We start from the raw sequence: 20016 nt of genomic DNA, 5'->3' as shown, positions 1-20016 counted from the left end.
GTGGAGGATGGCCCAGGTCCTTGGGTCCTGCACCCTCGTGGGAGACCAGGAGAAGCACCTGGCTCCTAGCTTCAGATCAGCACTGTGCGCCGGCTGCAGCACACCGGCTGCAGCACGCCAGCCGCAGCGGCCATTAGGGGGTGAACCAACAGAAAAGGAAGACCTTTCTCTCTGTCTCTCTCTCTCTCTCACTGTCTAACTCTGCCTTTCAAAAAAAAAAAAAAGAAAAGAAAAAGAAAAGAAAAGAAAAGAAAAATAAAGACATGAAAGTTAAAAAGGAAAAACCATGTGGACATTTCATTAGACGCAAAAAATACACAATATATATAGTTTATAGTATATATAGTTAAATATACATTCCTGATTTTTATAAAAACTTGTGAATGAAGATTGACCCGGAATCTCTTTTTATGTTAAGAAATATGTAACAGGCTGGCACCATGGCTCACTAGGCTAATCCTCCGCCTGCGGCGCTGGCACCCCGGGTTCTAGTCCCGGTTGGGGTGCCAGATTCTGTCCTGGTTGCTCCTTTTCCAGTCCAGTTCTCTGCTGTGGCCCGGGAAGGCAGTGGAGGATGGCCCAAGTGCTTGGGCCCAGCACCCGCATGGGAGACCAGGAGGAAGCACCTGGCTCCTGGCTTCGGATCAGCACGGCGCGCAAAAAAATAAAAAAACAAAAAAACAAAAAAAAAAACTTACCATTCTAACCATTTTAATGTCTACAGTTCAACGGCATACAGTACATTAACAATGTTTTTCAAGCATCACTGCCATCTACTTTCAGAATATTTTAATAATTTGAACAGGAAAGACCAAGCCCATTTAAGCAATCACTGACCATTTCTCCCTTCCTCCTGCCCGTGGAAAATATTAGTCTGCTTTCCGTCTCTAAATTTCTCTGCTCTGGACATTTTAAATAAATGGGATAATATAATATGTTGCTTTTTGTAGTTAGCTCTTTTCACTTAGGTAATGTTCTCAAGGTTTCTTTATAGTTTTTTTTTTTTAAGATTTATTTATTTATTTGAAAGTCAGAGTTACTCAGAGAAAGAAGGAGAGACAGAGAAAGAGAGAGAAGTCTTCCATCTCATGGTCCACTCCCCAATTGGCCGTAACGGCTGGAGCTGCGCTGATCCGAAAGCAGGAACCAGGAGCTTCCCCCGGGTCTTCAAGTGGGTGCAGGGGCCCAAGGACTTGGGCCATTTTCTACTGCTTTCCCAGGCCATAGCAGAGAGCGGGCTCAAAAGTGGAACCACTGAGTCTCAAACCGGCACCCATTTGGGATGCCAGCGCTTCAGGCCAGGGCATTAACCCACTGTGCCACAGTATCGACCCCAAGGTTCCTTTATGTTATAGCATGTACTAGCACTTTATTCATTTTATGTGTGAGTAACATTATACATTTTTACCACATTTTATGTATTTGTTTATAAGTTGATAATCATTTAGATTGTTTCTGCCTTTTGATTAATATGAATAGTGTTGTTTGAACATTGTTGTAAAAGGTTTTGTCTGAAGATATATTTTCAGTTTTTTTTAGTGTACACTTAGGAGTGAAATTGCTGGGTTATGTGGTGATTCTATTTTTAGCTTATTGAACAACAATCAAACTGTTTTGCATGGTTGCAAAAGTGGCTGTACCCTTATACATTTCATGAGAATTTTAGTATTGACACATCTTGTCAAAACTTTTTTTCCTTTCTTTAAAGTTATGGCATCATAGTAGGTATGAAATGGTGTTCTGTGGTTATAATTGCTATGTCCCTAAAAACCCTTTTTGAATTTTTAATTTTTAAAAAATCAGTTGGTATGTCTTCTCTGGATTAATGCATATTTAAAATGCCAGTTTTTCATTGGATTTTTTTTTTGCTTTGGTTGTTGAATTGTGATATTTCATTTATGTGCTTTAAAATTTATTTTTGTTTAAAAAATTAGGACATGTAAGAATTATATGTATTAATAGGGTAGCATGTGATGCTTCATTACATTGTATGCTCTCCAATCAGGGAAATATATCTTTTCTCCTCAAACATTTAAATTTCTTTATTATAAAAACATCCAAAATCCTATCTTTTGGTTTATTGTTTTTATAGAGAAACATACAGGACATTAATATTATCTTTAGTCACCCTATTGTGCAATAGAACACCATATAACTTCTATCTAACTATAATTTTAGCACCTGTTAATCAAAAGCTGGAGAGGGAAGAGTTGTAATATTAGTTATATGTTCTTGATACTTGACCATTATCAAATATATGATTTGCAGATATTTCCTCACATTCTGTAGGTTGAGTTTTCTCTCTAGATGACCATTTTGATGAAGTCCTATTCTTCTGTATTTACTTTCATTGATTGTGCTTTTGGTATCATAGCTATGAATCCATTGATAAGTTCAAGTCTGAATTTATGTTTAATGTTTATCCTACATGGTGTTATCTGAAATTCTCAGATTTGTAATAGGTCTCTATCATTAATCTTGTTGATTTTCGTCAATTTTTCCTTCTAGAATTTTTCTGTCATGAGAGAAGGAGTCTTGTCCGTCTTGTTTATAAATTTATTCATGTTACCTTACACAATATGTAGTACATAGTAGGTATTCAACACATTTGTTAAATAATAAATTAATTGATTGGCAGCGATCAGTGACTGACTGATGACTTCTAGTATGAGAGAGTGGGGAGAGGAGAGAGAGAGATGTCTAAGGTGGTAAGTATGCTTCTAGTTCTAATTTATGCATCTAGGCAGATATTGGTGCCACTCATGGAGATAGTAGAATGTGTACATTTTAGGTCTAGAGTGCTTATTGGACAACCAAGTATAATGGATTTCCAGAAGATGATTCTGCAATGTTGGAGAAAGACATTGACTGGAGCAGATTATGGCATTATTAGCGTCAACACAGTAATTGGAACAAAAGGAGACCAGATAAGATTATTCAGGGGGTATTTGTAGACCAACTTTGAGGGACTATCTAGATATTGCTTCCAAGTATTGCTTAAAAATTTATCACCTTTATGTTTTGATTTTCTCCACTCTTGAAACTAATGATCTATTTCCCCTCCTTTCTCTGGATACTTGATAAGTTACAAGCAATAGTATTAGTGAAAAAGTTATTATTTTTTCTATTCTTTTCCACAGGAATTCAAATTACATAACACTACCTTTGTAGCAGTAAAAGACTTGACTTTGAATTTTTATGAGGGCCAGATCTCTGTTCTTCTAGGACCTAATGGAGCAGGAAAGACTACTACATTATCCATTCTCACAGGTACAAATTTGGGAATATGTATACTCTTGATAGCGACATCATTGCCATTTAAGTGATACATATGTTTGTTGATTAATCTCCTTATTTCCTAAAGTAAAATCTATAAGACTTAAAAAATTGTGTTTATTTGTATATCTTGGTTCCATCAAACTTCTCACTTCTTAACATGCCATCCTTATTAACCAGTGTAAAGGCTCTCTCTTCCTTTTAATTTTCATTTATTTATTCCATTATTTATTCATTTTTTCTTTTCTCATTCCCCCCATTCTCCTCTCATAGCAAATGATTATCATTTGTTTGATGTGCACTGTTTTCATTGTGTAATATATAATTCTTAAATGAATACGTATTTTTATTAAGAAAATTTCAAACATATATCTAAATTGAAAGAATTTTTCAGTGAATATCCATATAACCACAAATTTGGTTCTACAATTTTAATATTTTACTATACTTATATCTGTCAACTCAATTTTTAGACATTTCAGTCAATTTTAGATATAAATATGCTTTATCCTAAATAGTTTGCCATGCATATCATATATTCATTAGAACTTTCCTTTTGACATAAAATTTTGTTATAATTAAATGCTTAAATTTCTAATCTTTGATTAAGCATATATATATATATATATATATATATATATATATATTTGTGTTATCCAGTCATCTATTAAGATAGAGAATTTCATAACCCCAGAAAATTGCCACTTTCTTTTTGGAAGTTTAAGAATGATTTGCATTAAAATGTTTTTTTAAAATTTTTGAGAGAATTCACTAGTGAAGCCATTTGGCTCAAGGATTTTCTATTTTGGAAATATTTTGATTACTAGTGCAATATTTTTACTTGTTATAAGCCCCTAAAATATTTTCTCACTTTTTTTTCTTTTACTTCTGTAAGATCTCTACTGATGTCCCGGTTTCTTCTGATTTTAGTATTTTGAGTCTTCTTTCATTTTTTCCTCACCAGTATAGCTAAAGTTTGTCACTTGTGTTGATTTTCTCCACTCTTGAAGCTAATGATCTAGATTCTCTACTTTTTTTATCTTTCCCATCCCTTTCAGTCTCTAGTAATCAACATTCCGTATTCAGATTGAGATTTAAAAAAAAAAATGTATCTCTCACATATATGGGAGAACATGTATTTTATCTCTATTTTAATCTTTATTGCTTCCTTCCTCTACTAGCTTTGAATTTGGTTAGCTGTTCATTTTCTAGTTCCTTACTGTAAAAATGGGGTATTTGATCTTAGTGCAGATGTTTCATTATATAAATTCTCTCTGAGCAATTCTTTACCTAAATCCAATGAATTATGTAATATTTCGTTTACATTGTCATTTTTCTTAAAGTATTTCCTGATTTGCTTTTAATTTATTCTTTGTTTTTAAATTTCTACATATTTGTGATTTTCTCATTTTCTTCTATTATTGATTTCTAGGTTCATTCCATTGTAATTGGAGGAGATACTTTGTATGATCTCAATTATTTTAAAATTATTGGAACTCATTTTGTGGCCTAACATATGTTCTGTTTTGAAGAATGCTCCATATTCATTTGTTAATTCCATCCTGCTGTGGATGACATGTTTTTTAAAATATTTATTTATTTTTAAAAGGTAGAGTTACAGAGAGAGACAAGGAGAGACAGGGAGAGAGGTCTTCCATCTGCTGGTTCACTCCACAAATGGCCACACTGGTCAGTGCTGTGCCAGGCTGAAGCCAGGAGCTAGGAGCTTCTTCCAGGTCTCCCACGTAGGTGCAGAGTCCCAGGGACTTGAGCCATCTTCCTCTGCTTTCTCAGGAGCATTATCAGGGAGCTGGATCAGAAGTGAAGCAGTTGGGACTTGAACTGGTGCCCATATGGGATTCCGGCACTATAGGCCATGGCTTTAATCTGCTGTGCCACAACAACACTGGCCTTATAACATATTCTATGTATCTTTTGGTATAGTTGGTTTGAAGTATTGTTCAGGTTCTCTATTCCTAATGCAGGGTTCTCCAGGGAGACAGAGACAACAGGGTATGACATATGTAAGAGTGGATCTGTTATACATAATCACAGGATTATGGCAACTGAGAAATCTTATGTCTGGCCATTTTCAAGGTAGAGAACTGGAGTGCCAGTAGCATGGCTCATTCCAAATCCAAAGTCCTCAGAATCTGGGAAGCTAATGTAACAACTCACTCTGAGACTGAAAGCTTCATGACCCAAAGGGTTACTGGTACAAGTCCAGAGTCTAAATTCCAATTAGCCTGAAATTCTGATGTCCCAAAGAGTAGAAGAGTCTACCCAAGCACTCACAGAAGAGAATAATTCATCTTCTGTGTCCACCCTGGGCCCTATTGGATGGTTCATACCCACACTGAGTGTGAGCCTTTATCACCTAGTAAACTCAGATTCACATGAAACACCCTCACAGGCACATCCCAAATAATGCTTTTCCAAGATTCTAGGTATTTCTTAATCCATTAAATTTAATTATTGCACCTAAAATTATTTATTACAACCTTTAGTTTTCTATGTTGTTGAAAGTGTGATATTGAAATGGACAACTATTATTGTAGGACTGAATATTTCTTTCTAAAGTCCATTATTTTTTGTTTCTTATATCTGATGCCTATTATTAGATATATTTACCTATATCTGTGTCTCTATCTAGATATGTTTATCTAATTACCATTGCCATAGCTTCTTGATGGATTGAATTTTTTATCAATATGTATTATTCTTATAAAATCTTTTTGCCTGATATCACCATAGTCACCAGTTCTGTTTGTTAACCTTTTTGCCAGACTCCTTCTGTAGGAGATATTAGTAATTTTGGGGGGTAATCCTTTTTCAAGGCCACTATGAATTTAAAGTACTAATGAACAGTATGTTGTTGAATTTCCTCACTGAAGCTAAATATCTTCTGCTTAATTCTAGGTTTCTACCTTCCTACCAGAGGAAAAATCTATATTAGTGGATATGACATCTCAAAAGACATGGTTCAAGTCAGGAAAAACTTGGGCTTGTGCCCCCAGTATGACCTATTGTTTCCAAATATGACAGTGTCAGAACATCTTCTTTTCTACTGTGTGGTGAGCCAGATATATATGTATATTTCCTTTCACCCACTCTTTTAAAAAATTTTTTTTATTATTTATTTATTTATTTGAAAGTCGGAGTTAACACACAGAGAGAAGGAGAGACAGAGAGAGAGAAAAGGAGGTCTTTCTTCCGGATGCTGGTTCACTCCCAGTTGGCCTCAATGGCTGGAGCTGTGCCGATATGAAGTCAGGAGCCAGGAGCTTCCTCTGGGTTTCCCATGTGTCCCTCACTCTTTTCATATATTTCAGGCAGTGTGACAAAGGATCAGTATTCTTACCTTTATTAAAATATCTCTGAGGCATTATTCTTTAATCTTCAATAAAGGGGAAAAGAACAGCTTACATCTAGATAGCCATATAAGAAAAGTTCTTTCTTAAGGGGTATTTAAAAAATTTTGATTTTAATTAATTTTTAACGTTCAATATGAATTTATACATACAAGTTTAAGAACATAATGATATTACCTTCTTCCCTCCATTTTTCCCACCCTCATATCTCCTACCTTTCTGTCTCTTTTATTTTTTAGTTTTTGAGATAACGTATTTTAAATTTACTTTCAGTAAAAAGGCCTAATACTTCACTGAATAAGAAGTTTAACAAGTAAAGGCAAAAAAGATCCTAGTTTAGTGTTGAAAGTCTGACTACAATGTATCTTGGTAAAAATGTATCTTTTCTGGTCATGTCTACTAGGAGTTCTGTTTGCTTTCTGTACTTGGGTGTACCTTTCATCAAATTAGGGAAATTTTCTGTAATTATTTCAATAAATAGGCCTTCTATTCATTCTTCAATCCAATTCATTCATTCAATCCATTCTCTTTCCATACCTTCAGGTGCTCCTGAGACCCGTATGTTTGGTTGTTTGATAGTATCCCATAAAGCCATAAATCTAACACTATAACACTATTTCTAGTTTTTCTAATTTGTTCTTTTTTTTTTTTCGGTCATACCAAGATGTTTCCAAAGATTTTTCTTCTAGCTCACATATTCTTTCTTCTGTTTCCCCAAATCTGTTGTTACGGCTTTCCACTGTATTTGTTATTTGACATATTAAATTATTCATTTCTAATGTTTCAGTTTTCTCTTCAAAATCTCTAACTCATGGGAGAATTTTTCACCTATGTCTTGTATGGATTTTCTTAATTCATGGAGTTGCTTCTCATTGCTTCTGGGTAATCCTATGATCATTCTGTTGCATTCCTTTTCAGGCATTTCATCAATCTCTTTGTCTTCACTTTCTAATATTGAAAAGTTATTTTGTTCCTTGAGAGAGTCATGTTGTCTTCCTTGTTCTTGTTTCTTGTATTTCTGTGTTTATTTTTAGGTATTTGTGTAAACACTTGATTTTCTCCACTGATGGCTTGTATCTTTGAACTATGCCTTTGCGGCTTAGTGGAGTGTCTGCTCCTTCAGTGCATACCCAGAAGTATATGCTGGATGGAGCTAAGGAACTCTGCTCAGTGTTCAAGGGTAGAGTGAGAATCTGGGGTGACTCCCAAGTTAGTCATGGTAATTTCTTCTGTTGTCAGCAGCGGGGAGAGTATGATCAGGAGTTTTGGTGTAATTACACCCTCACCTCTCATCCAAGGTGATTAATGCCCGTGGTTAGCCTACAGTAGGTACAACCCTAACCCATGCTGTTGCATGAACCACAGAAAGGATCTTTGCAGTCCTCAGTATGAGGACGGATCCCACTGCAATGATGCATCCCAGGCAATCAGGGAGCTGTGAGCCTCTGACACAAGACACATGATTGCCCATGACCAAACTACACCCCACACCCCATTATACAGTTACAGGATTCCAACAGTCACAGTGCACAAGGTTCCCACAGTCAGGCTTTGAAGAGGGTCCCCTCTGTCTCACAAGCCTGCCCCATCCTAGGAGAAAGCATAGTCATTTGCAGCTGCCTATGGGTGCTCTGCCTTGGCAGTTTGAGCCCTGAAATCTTATAGGTTGAGACGATGAGGGAACTTCATGATCTTAAGTGGGTACCCAGCCCTCTGTCAACCCTCCCAGCCAGACTCAAAGTCAATGGGAAATGTGGTTTTTTTCCTTCTGGTTAAATCTCCTGGTTGCACATGTGGGAGCTGCCACAGCCTCTTCTTGGGTCAATATGGCACCTTCTCCCTGCTGGTTGCCGGGTACCCTTGTAGAGGGGTGGGGAAAAAGAAATGTGCTTTTTCCTCACTGGATTAAAGGGTACCCTGCCCCATGATAGGGCTCCAGGCTCAACACAAATTTAGTGTAGTCCGCAAAGTTCTCCCTCGTGCAACATCCCCAGTGGCACGGGCTGCCGCAGTCTGCCCTCACCTTGCTCTAGAACCTGGTGTTCTCTCAGCTCCTGGCTGCAGGAGTCGTGTGTGGTGTGCCCATTCACTGCTTGCATGTCCACAGTACTCCATGATATTCCTTTTATTTCGGTAGAGTTTCCACTGCAAGCTTCTCTCCAACTTTCCCCTGGGAGTACACTGCCTCTGCTTTTCTTATGCTATTTTCCCCTAGTCAGAATCATCACATCTTTTCCTTATTCAGCTATCTTGAAATCTAGGAAATGTTCTCATATGAGAATTTTTTAAGGGTAAAGTTGGAAGTACCATATAAACACTGGCTTCTCTTTTTAGATAAAAGGAGTACCTCCACAGAGGCGTTCGGCAGAAATTAACAAAATGCTGACTTCTTTTGGCCTGCTACACAAACGTGATGAATTTTCAAAGTCACTCAGTGGAGGAATGAAACGCAAACTCTCTATTATTATTGCACTTATAGGGGGCTCCAAGGTAAATAACAAATTAGAATGAGTTCCTGTTCCAGCTGGTGTATCAAGTACTGTGGATACCAACACAAGTGCTGACGTGAATTTGTAGACAAGAAACTTCCCAAATGAAAATCAGAGGGATTTCATGTTCCTGACCTTTCCTAGCTGATATAATGTGGCCATGTTTTTTTTTTTTTTAAGATTTATTTATCTACTTGAAAAGTGGAGACACAGAGAGTCAGAGAGAGAGAAAGAGAGAGAGAGAGAGAGAGAGAGAGAGAGAGAGAGAGATCTTCCATCCGCTAATTCACTCCACAAATGGCCACAACTGCTTTAGCTGAGCTGATCCAAAGCCAGGAGCCAGGAGCTTCTTCAGGGTGTCCCATGTGGGTGCAGGGGCCCAAGGACTTGGGCCATCTTCTACTGCATTCCCAGGCCAAAGCAGAGAGTTAGATTGGAAATGGAACAGCCTGAATTTGAACCACCACCCATATGGAATACTGATGCTGCAGGCTGGGGCTTTAACCCACTGTGCCACAATGCCGGCCTGTGGCCATGGGTTTTACCATGTTCTTAATGCTAGTACAGTCTACAATTTATATTTTATATTAAATATGCCCCCATGGAAAAAAAAAATCCCATAAGTAGCATAGTGTGAGTTAAGTATGTCTGAAAGCTGTTCTTGGTCTTTAGGTAGTGATACTTGATGAGCCAACATCTGGCATGGATCCAGTCTCAAGGAGAAGCACCTGGAATGTCCTTCAGCAGTTTAAAGAGGATCGAACCATCTTACTGACCACTCACCACATGGATGAAGCTGATGTCCTGGGTGACCGCATTGCCATCATGGTCAAAGGGACCCTGCAGTGTTGTGGCTCCTCCATTTTCCTGAAAAAAAAATATGGTGCCTTAATATTATTCTTCTAATATAATTCTCATAATTTTTTCTCTATATACATTCAGTGGATCTCTATGTCCTATTACATTAGGTCCACTATTTAAATTGAATGTTATGGCTCTTTGTAATTTGAATATGTGTTTATTTGAAAGAGAGGGAGGGAGAGAGAGAGAATGAGAGAAAGAGAGAGAAAGAAATATCATTATCATCCATCTGCTAGTTCTCTTCCCAAATGCCTGCAACAGGTAGGGCTGGGACAGGCTGAAACCAGGAGCCAGGAACAAAATCTGGGTCTCTCAAGTGGGTGGCATGGACCCAAGTACTTGAGATACCATCTGCTACCTCCTAACATGCACAGTAGCAGGCAGCTGGAATCAGAAGTGGAGCTGGGACTTGAACCCAAGCACTCTGGGCATCCCAAATGACATCTAATCAGTGCTCCAAATGCCTGACCTGGCTCTTTGTAATTTAGACATAAACTATCAATTCAATGATTTCCAGTTATGACCTAGTAAATATATTCTAACTTAGAAAACATTCTTTATTAAGCCCACATAAATCATATTTGTTTTTCTCACGCAGCATCTACTGAACTGATAATTTGTTGCAGGAATGTAATCATGCCTCAAGAGATTTGGTAGACAAATTTACAGCTTACTTGGGAGAAAGTTAGTGATCAGATAATTCTGATCTTTTTTCCCCTTTTGTCAAATCATTATCAAATCCACAGTGCTGTTAAGTGCTTTCTAGTTTGTTTCCATGAACTATTTCTGTGACAGCTGATTAACCATTATTATTGGATAAAACAGTGGACAAATAGCCTTTGATGAGTGTATAGTAGGCTTAATGGATAAGATTAGTTCACCAAAAATAAACTGTATGCAATCTCATATAATTTTTCTGAAATCACATGTCTCAAAGGTGTAAATATATTAGCAGGAGGTAAATGAAGTATAGAAATCAATGAGAAATTTACAGATAACTTTATTCCATTCATTAATTTGGACATTTGAATTCATTTAACTCACTTTTATTGAATATCTTCTGTGGTATAGTTATTTTAATTTCAAGTTTTACACACATTATGTCATCTAATCTTCACAACCCCTTCATGTTAGGGAGGAGGTAACTGGGACTCGTATTTAAGTAACATTCACAACATGTAGTAAGTAGCAGAGATTTGGACTTCAAATTTGGGTTTTCGTGTTAGCTCTTGTATTTATTTTCTCCTGAAGAAGATGTTGGGTTTTAGTAGAAAATTTGGTGTATGTCAAAAGTAGAGAGAATAATACTGTTGAATGCCTTTGTGCTTACTGATTAGTCTATAGAAACTGACATTTCTATGGTATGTTAGTTTAGGATGCCAAATAAGTATATTGGTTATTCATTGAGCATTCTCATTTACAAATAGCATTAAAAGGCAACTGAGAGAAGAAAACATGTTTTTAGGAGGGGAGACAAAGAAATAAGAAAAAACATAAAGATAAAAATGGCCTTTTCTTTTCTGTGGATCACAGAGATGGTCAGCATGAATCAGAAGAGGTTTTTTGGGAGGATATAGAATTAATGAAAAATTTAAGTTTTATGGGCAGGATAGAAAATGAAAGGGCATAAAAAACAGCAACAGTGGTTTTCATTTGATATTTAAATGTATGTTTAAGATGAACTTAGAAATATTCAGATACTCAGAAATATTCATAATTCAGAAGCCCAATTTTGAGATATAGCAGTAGTCATGTTTTATATATTGAATCCTAAAAGGAGAATAAGGACAACACAGGAAAAAATAAATATGTACACATATACACGTGCTCTCACACTCACATGTGTGTATTTGTATATGAAATCTTGAAAGGATCAGAAAGATTTAATGACAGAAATCCACATATTCATTGTTGTATGAAGAAAGGAAGAGTTCCTAATACATTGAAATGAAATTTTGCAGTTTACATTCATTAATATAGAAAGGTAAACATTTATACTTTTTTAAGATTTATTTTATTTATTTGAAAGACAGAGTTTTACAGAGAGAGGTAGAGACAGAGAGAGGTCTTCCATCCGCTGGTTCACTCCCCAGATGGCCACAACGGCCGGAGCCATGCTGATCTGAAGCTGGGAGCCAGGAGCTTCTTCGGGTCTCCCACACGGGTGCAGCAGCCCAAGGACCTGAGCCATCTTCCACTGCTGTCCCAGGCCATAGCAGAGCTGGATCAGAAGAGGAGTAGCCGGGACTAGAACTGGCGCCTATATGGGATGCCAGCACCTCAGGCCAGGGCATTAACCCGCTGCGCCACAGTGCCAGCCCCAGTATTTATACTTTTATTACATGTCCCTGAAACTTGGTAAATGAACATTAAGGACAGCCATGTGTCACCTAATGATGGAACACAATTTGAGAAGTGTGTTGACAAGCAACTTCACTGTATGAACATCATAGACTATACTTGCACAAACCTAGATGGTATAGGTCAGTGTGGTCATTTCATGCACTCAAGAGATTCAGTAAACACAAGATGTATGAGCCTGTGTACTCTAGAATGATGATAAAAAGTGTCGTATAGTTAATATATAAGCCAGTAAACGTAGTTGTTTGTTATCATTATCAGGTATTATGTTCTATAAATAACTGTGTGTGGTATACTTTTCTATGACTGACAGTGAGTATAGTAAGTTTATTTATAGCAGCATCACCATAAGCACATGAACAATGAATAACACTGTGACATCAGTGGATGATAGGAGTTTTCCAGCTCCATTATAAAATGATGAGACTGCCATCATATATGCAGTCCATAATTGACTGAAGTTGTTATGCAGCACTTGATTATTAGAGAGATGAAATGAAGGACATCCAAACAAGATATAAAACAAAAGTATTCAACAATTTTAAGTTTGGTAGATTATGAAACCAACTTACTCCAAAGCTTAACAGAGTTAGAAACTGAAACTGAAGATAATGTGAAGCTCATTTGCTATTAAACATATGCATGATGGCTCTTAAAAGTAGAAATTTTATCAGGCAAGAGACTTTTTTTAAGAGGGATAGATTATGTATTTAATCAGAATAGATTGCATTAAAACATTTTTAATTAAAAATTTTAACTGGGAACATTAGTGGCCAGCAACATGGATTAATTTATATATATGAAACCCAAACATTGATGGTAAGCTAGGACTAGAGATAATGACTTCAATCACTTCTCGGCCCTTTGGCTAAGATCAAGTGAGATAATGACTTCACCATTCAGTGTTTTCTAGCACTTTATATGTTAATTGTATTTATTAACCTGAATATGTATTAATGAAAAAGTAATACAGTTTTATATGTTAGGTCTCTTCTCACACATACTAAACTTTAGCCCTGTTAACTAGGATCTTCCTGGTTACTTTAACCTTTAACTCTTCCTTTGTTCAGTCATTATTTAGGCATCAGCAACTTATTGCATCTTGTTCTCTGATGACATGCAAATTTAACAGTGTGGTGAGCATAATTCAAATCTCAGTTTTAACTGCCTACACTTCTGCACAAAGAAGAAATTTTTTAAAAAAAATTTAAAAATGAGGGTACAGGAAAATTGAATGACTTCCTGTGCCATAATTAAATAGAAGAGCATCAGAAAAATTTTACTTTGCACATTGTGTGGGAACACCAAGGACAGCCTTGGTTTCAATAGCTTTTAAATGATGAACAAGTTATTCAACACTTTGGGTCTCATTTCCCTTTTTTTGCAAAATGAAATAATTATATCTTCCTTGCTAGAAGCAGGTGACTGAGCCAGAGCAAGTTTTTTTTTTTTTTTTTTTTTTTTGACAGGCAGAGTGGACAGTGAAAGAGAGAGAGACAGAGAGAAAGGTCTTCCTTTGCCGTTGGTTCACCCTCCAATGGCCGCCGCTGTAGGCGTGCTGTGGCCGGCGCACCATGCTGATCCCAAGGCAGGAGCCAGGTGCTTATCCTGGTCTCCCATGGGGTGCAGGGCCCAAGCACTTGGGCCATCCTCCACTGCACTCCCTGGCCACAGCAGAGAGCTGGCCTGGAAGAGGGGCAACTGGGACAGAGTCCGGTGCCCCGACCGGGACTAGAACCCGGTGTGCCGGCACCACAAGGTGGAGGATTAGCCTATTGAGCCACGGCGCCAGCCCAGAGCAAGTATTTTTAAAAGATTTATTTATTTATTTGAAAGGCAGAGTTACAAAGAGGCAGAGGCGGAGAGAGAGGGGTCTTCCATCTGGTGGTTCACTCCCTAGATGGCTGCAATGGCTGGAGCTGGGCCGATCCGAAGCCAGGAGCCAGGAGCTTCTTCCAGGTCTCCCATGTGGATGCAGTGGCCCAAGGATTTGGGCCATCCTCTACTGCTTTCCCAGGCCATAGCAGAAAGCCAGATCAGAAGTGGAGTAGCTGGGACTTGAACTGGTGTCCATAGGGGATGCCAGCACTGCAGGTGGCAGCTTTACCAGCTATGCCACAGCACCAGTCCCCCAGAACAAGTATTGAGGCAACTTTTAATGCTTTCTAAGACTTACCTTTTTTGTTTTCATAATCAAGGACAGAACTATGAGAGCTATATTTTGAACTTTATAATGGACTTTTTTTTCAATCTGAGAAATTTTTCTATATTTTCAAAATGTAGAATAAACTCTATTAGCTGCCTCACTTCCAAAAGACCTTTTTCAGTATCACCTTTCCAGTGAGTCCTTTCCTGGCTCATATCCAAAATTTTAGCTCTTCAACACCATCATTTCATAATGCCCTTCCCTAGACTGTTACCTTTTTTCTCGTGGACACTGACACTATGTAGTGCACTATACATTTTAGTAATTATTTTCTGCTATATTGTTTTTCTCACTGAAATATAAATTATTGTTTTTTTCAAAAATAACTATTTATTTATTTGAAAGAGTTGCAGATAGAGAGGACGAGACAGAGAAATCTTCCATCAGCTGATTTACTCCCCAGATGGCTACAGTGATCAGGGCTGGGCCAGGCCAAAGCCAGGAGCCAGGAGCTTCCTCCAGGTCTCCCATGTGGGTAGCAGGAACCCAAGCACCTGTGCCATCCTCCACTGCAGGGAACTGGATCAGACATGGAGCACCTGGGACATGAACCAGCGCCCATATGGTATGCTGGTATTACAGGCAGCAGCTTTACCTGCTATACCACAATGCTGTCCCCAGTCATTATGATTTTTACCTTTTTGGCTAACTGCTATGTCCTTAGGCATTCTTATATATTCTGTATCTAAAATAGTGCCTGGCTCATAGTAGATATGCAATAAATATAAATTGAATGAATTAATTAATGCTTATTACTGTCCTCCTAGCTCCCAGATTGCAGTTTCATAGGAAGGGAGATTAAATAACAGAGGACTTTTCTGTAGTTCTCTAAATTTGCTTACATAACATGTATTATTATCCCTGCATGCCCCCCCCCCACCTTTTTTCCCCTGTCTGAATGGCCTTCATTGGTTACAACATGAGAGAGGGACAGCTCCACTTTTGATGGCCTCTTCAGACTTGATCACCACCCTCTAAAAAACCATCCCTGCATTCTTAGAGCAGCATTTGGAAGCTCTTTGAATGCATCTCCTTGGATTTTAGGCAAATAACTGTGACACACCATGCTTTCTTCCCTGTACACCTGGGGAACTTGAACCATGGGGCCAAGAATGGTTTCCAAAGAGTATAAGAAATTCAAAACTGCTTAATTTGGTCTTCTAAATGGATCTTTTCAGGTGTGGGATACCACTTAGTCATAGTGAAACAACTTGGTTGTGATGTGAAAAGAGTCTCCAACTTGATTATTTATCATATACCAACTGCCAGTTTGGAGAACGATGTTGCAGCTGAATTATCATTTCTGCTACCGAAGGAATATACACACAGGTATGGATATAGAAAATACTAGATGAATGGTGTTAGGTAATCATAAATTATACTTCCAAATTTCCTCAGGCTTGACAGTTAACTTATTCTAATTGTCAATTGACAAGTAGTCAGAAAATTTACTTCCTTTAGATTTCATTAATTGTACAGATGGAAGCCAATAAGGGGAAAAAATTTGAAACCCATGCAGGTTTCATAGTGGGCATTTTCTACGAACTTTTTGAAGACCTCTCACATGACACTTTATTGGTATAAAATTCCTTCTTGGCAAGTAGCATCCAGTGAATTTTTTAACTTATTATTTTTTGTTTTCTTTCAGTTTTATTTCTAGTTGAAGAATAATTTGTGAATTTATAAATATACAGTGTAATGTTTTGATGTATGTTTACATTGTGGTTTTCTCTTTTTGTAATGACTTTGGTTTAGTTTTTGACACATAAGATCATATTATCTGCAAACAGGCATAATTTTACTTCTTCCCCAACTTGGATTCCTTTATTTCTTTTTCTTGTAAATTGTTCTTTCCAGAACTTCCAGTACTATGTTGAATGCAAGTGAAAAAAGTTGACATCCTTGTTTTATTACTGATTTTAAAATAAAAGCTTTTGTCTTTCACCATTGAACATAATGTTTTCTGAGGGCTTTTTATATATCACGCTTATTTTATTGATACACTTTCCTTTTATTCCTAGTTTGTTGAGTATATTTATCAAAAATGTTGAAAATTGTCAGTTTTTTTCTGCATCAATTGAAATAATTTTTCTTCATTCTAGGAATACTAGATATTACATTGATATATTATGTGTTACATATATTATATATTAAAATATTGCATTGATATATTTTATTAAATTGAACCATTGCTTCATTCCAAGAATAGATCCCACTTAGCTGTTGTACTCTTTAATATGCTGTTGAATTCAGTTTGAAGTTACTTTGTTGAGCATTTTTGCATCAATTTCCTTAAAGAACATTGGTCTGTACTTTTCTTGTCCTGTTTTTTGTATAAGGGTGATACTGGCTTCATTGAGTGAGCTGGAAAAATTCCTTCTTCTTTTAATCTTTGGGGAAAAATTGAGAAGATAGGCAGTTGTTCTTCTTTAATTATTTGGTAGGATTGACCAGTGTCTCCAGGCTCAGAGCTTTTCTTTGTTAGAAAATTTTTTCATTACTGGTTTAATCTCCCACTAGGTATATTTATTCTGATGCTGTATTTCTTTATGATTTAGTCTTGGTAGGTGGTGTTCCAAACCAAAGTTATAGTAATATTAAATTTTAGAACACTAATTTAAAAAATGTATTAATCTGTTAAATTATATAGATGACTTAAAAGTACAGTTACAGAATATTGTGGAATATGCTAGTTTTTATAGCACTAGCTTTTTTATGTTTCCCTTTTTGGTTTTTCATATATTTTCAAGTTACTTTCCAATATCCTTCTATTTCAACTTGTAGGACTTTCTTGAGCATTTTTTGCAAGTCAGGTCTAGTGTTATGAATTTGTTATCTTTTGTTGATTTGGAAATGTCTTATCCCTCCCCTCCCTGTTTTGAAGGACAGTTTTGCCAGTTGTAGGATACTTGGGTGATATATGTTTTTTTAAATTTTAGCACTTTAAGTATATCAATCTACTGCCTTCTGGCCTCCAAAGTTTCTGATAAGAAATCCGATAATCTTATTGAGGAGCCCTTGTATGTGATGAATTACTTCTCTCTTGCTGCTTTCAAGATTCTCTTTGTCTTTGGTTTCCTTCTCTCTTTTTTTTTTAAAGGTTTATTTATTTATTTGAAAGTCAGAGTTACACAGAAAGAGAAGGAGAGGTAGAGAGAGAGAGAGAGAGAGAGAGAGAGAGAGAGAGTGAGTCTTCCATCCGATGGTTCACTCCCCAATTGGCCACAACGGCCGGAGCTGGGCCGATCTGAAGCCAGGAGCTAGGAGCTTCTTCCAGGCCTTCCACATGGGTGCAGGGGCCCAAGAACTAGGGCCATCTTCTACTGCTTTCCCAGGCCATAGCAGAGAGCTGGATCAGAAGTGGAGCAGCCAGGATTCAAACTGGCACCCATATGGGATGCCGGCACTCCAGGTGGCAGCTTTACCTGCTCTGCCACAGCGCCGGCCCCTGTCTTTGGTTTTCAAAAATTTGATTACGTATCTCGGTATGAATCTGTCTGAGTGCATCTTCCTTGAAATTCATTGAGTTTCTTTTTTTTTTTTCCTTTTTTTTTTAAGATTTATTTTATTTATTTGAAAGACAGAGTTACAGAGAGAGGTAGAGCCAGAGAGAGAGAGAGAGAGAGAGGTCTTCCATCCTTTGGTGTACTCCCTAGATGACTGCAATGGCTGGAGCTGTGCAGATCCAAAGCCAGAAGCCAGGAGCTTCTTCCAGGTCTCCCATATGAGTGCAGGGGCCCAAGGCGGGCCATCTTCTATTGCTTTCCCAGGCCATAGCAGAGAGCTGGATTGGAAATGGAGTAGCTGGGACTTGAACCTGCGTCCATATGGGATGCCAGTGCTAAAGACCAGGGCTTTAACCCACTGTGCCACAGCACCAGCCTCTCATTGAGTCTCTTGTATGTTTATTTTCTTCAAATCTGAGGGAATGCTGGAGGTAGGGTCTCTAAGAATGGGATCTTGAATTTCCCTATTAGCCTTGATGAGTCCAGTTTCCCGTTTTTCCTGGGTATAATAGCCTTTCAGTTTGCTTCCAACTTTTCATAAAGAGAATTTATCAATGGATTATTATTGAATAAATGTTTTCAAGAGGGCAAGAGGGTCCAGGTATTACTACTCTGCTGTCTTGCTGATGTCACTTTCCCATCATATTTTTTATTTTTAAATTGCTACACATCTTTATAAATATAATAAAATAGTAAAACAGGCACAGATACTCATTTGCTACATTTGGCAAATATTTACCATAATCAGATATTTATGTACAAGAATGTTCATGGCATCCTTATTTATGTTTTATCTAAACATTACTTTTGGATTAAAATAATAATTTTTAATAAGAAAAACATGCAAATTGCCTATATATAAAATTATTCAAAATTACTGGTACTAAAAGAACAAAGTTAAGCTAAATATTCAAAATTATTTTGCCTATTAGGAAAAAATTTAAATAATGGTAACCACTTAGGTTTTTATGAAAGTGCCTTGTAAAAAAAGATTTATTTATTTGAATAGAAGGAGAAAGGGAGAGACGGAGAAAGATCTTCCATCAGCTGGTTCACTCCCCAAATGGCTGCAACAGCCAGTGCTGTGCTACCCTCTAGCCAGGAGACTGGAATTCCATCCAGGTCTCCCACATCAGTGGCAGGGGCCCACGTACTTGGACTGTCTTCTGCTTTCCCAGCACATTATCTGGGGGCTGGGTTGGAAGTGAAACAGTAGGGCACTCTTATGGGATGCTGGCATTACAGGAAGTGGCTTAACCCACTGCGCTACAATGGTGGCCCTGAAACTGTCTTTTTATATATGAGTACTAGTGTTGAGCATCTCCTGAATATAGTCACACTTTGATCATTTCAGGATGAAAATTACAGTCTAACCTCGCCCCATGCCAGCAGATAGTACCTTGTCACCCCATGTTAGCAGGAAGTAGCTCTAAAGACAGATCATTGTCCCTCTACAATTCCTGGACTTTTGGGGCTAGTGTAATCCCATACAACTCTTGCTTTATAAAAAACAAAAGGGAGGAATGTTAGTAAAATGGCGCAGTCTTATCTATGATGTGATCTACACCCCAACACCATCCTAGGCTCTAGCCTTTGCAGCCATGGCTGAAAGTCAGGTGACCCCATGGCCCAACCACCGTTGTCAGCCCCACACCCATCCTAATGGTATTCATTGCTCCTACTTCCCTACCAACCCCTGGCAAAGATTTAAGAGGACCTATTCCTGAACATGTGGCTCTCTTTCTGTCTGTCTCCTGATCTCTCTTTTTCTGTCTCTCTCGATCTCTCTCTTATGCTCTCCTTCTCCCTCTTTTCCTTCTTTGCCCCTTCCTCCTGTCTGTTGGGTTTCCCCCAATAAACCCTTTCCCTTGAAAAGAAAATGCAGTCTAAGAAAACATACAGTACAATTCAATAAATAGGACCTATAAAATCAAAATATAAATAAT

At 37.6% G+C, this 20016-nt stretch overlaps 1 protein-coding gene across 1 annotated transcript in view; it reads left to right on the top strand.

Moving 5' to 3' along the window:
- Positions 1-20016, top strand: part of LOC133750442 (phospholipid-transporting ATPase ABCA3-like) — a 170720-nt gene that overhangs the window by 64688 nt on the left and 86016 nt on the right. Inside the window, exons 11-15 of the mRNA XM_062180048.1 lie at positions 3141-3270; positions 6196-6350; positions 8982-9137; positions 9809-10019; positions 15743-15893. Of these exons, the coding sequence (XP_062036032.1) occupies positions 3141-3270; positions 6196-6350; positions 8982-9137; positions 9809-10019; positions 15743-15893 (803 nt within the window). The remainder of the gene's footprint in view (positions 1-3140; positions 3271-6195; positions 6351-8981; positions 9138-9808; positions 10020-15742; positions 15894-20016) is intronic.

The sequence above is a fragment of the Lepus europaeus genome, chromosome 21 (genome assembly GCF_033115175.1).
Source record: "Lepus europaeus isolate LE1 chromosome 21, mLepTim1.pri, whole genome shotgun sequence".
Classification (NCBI taxonomy): Eukaryota; Metazoa; Chordata; class Mammalia; order Lagomorpha; family Leporidae; genus Lepus; species Lepus europaeus.
This window is presented reverse-complemented; position numbering and strand designations above follow the sequence as displayed.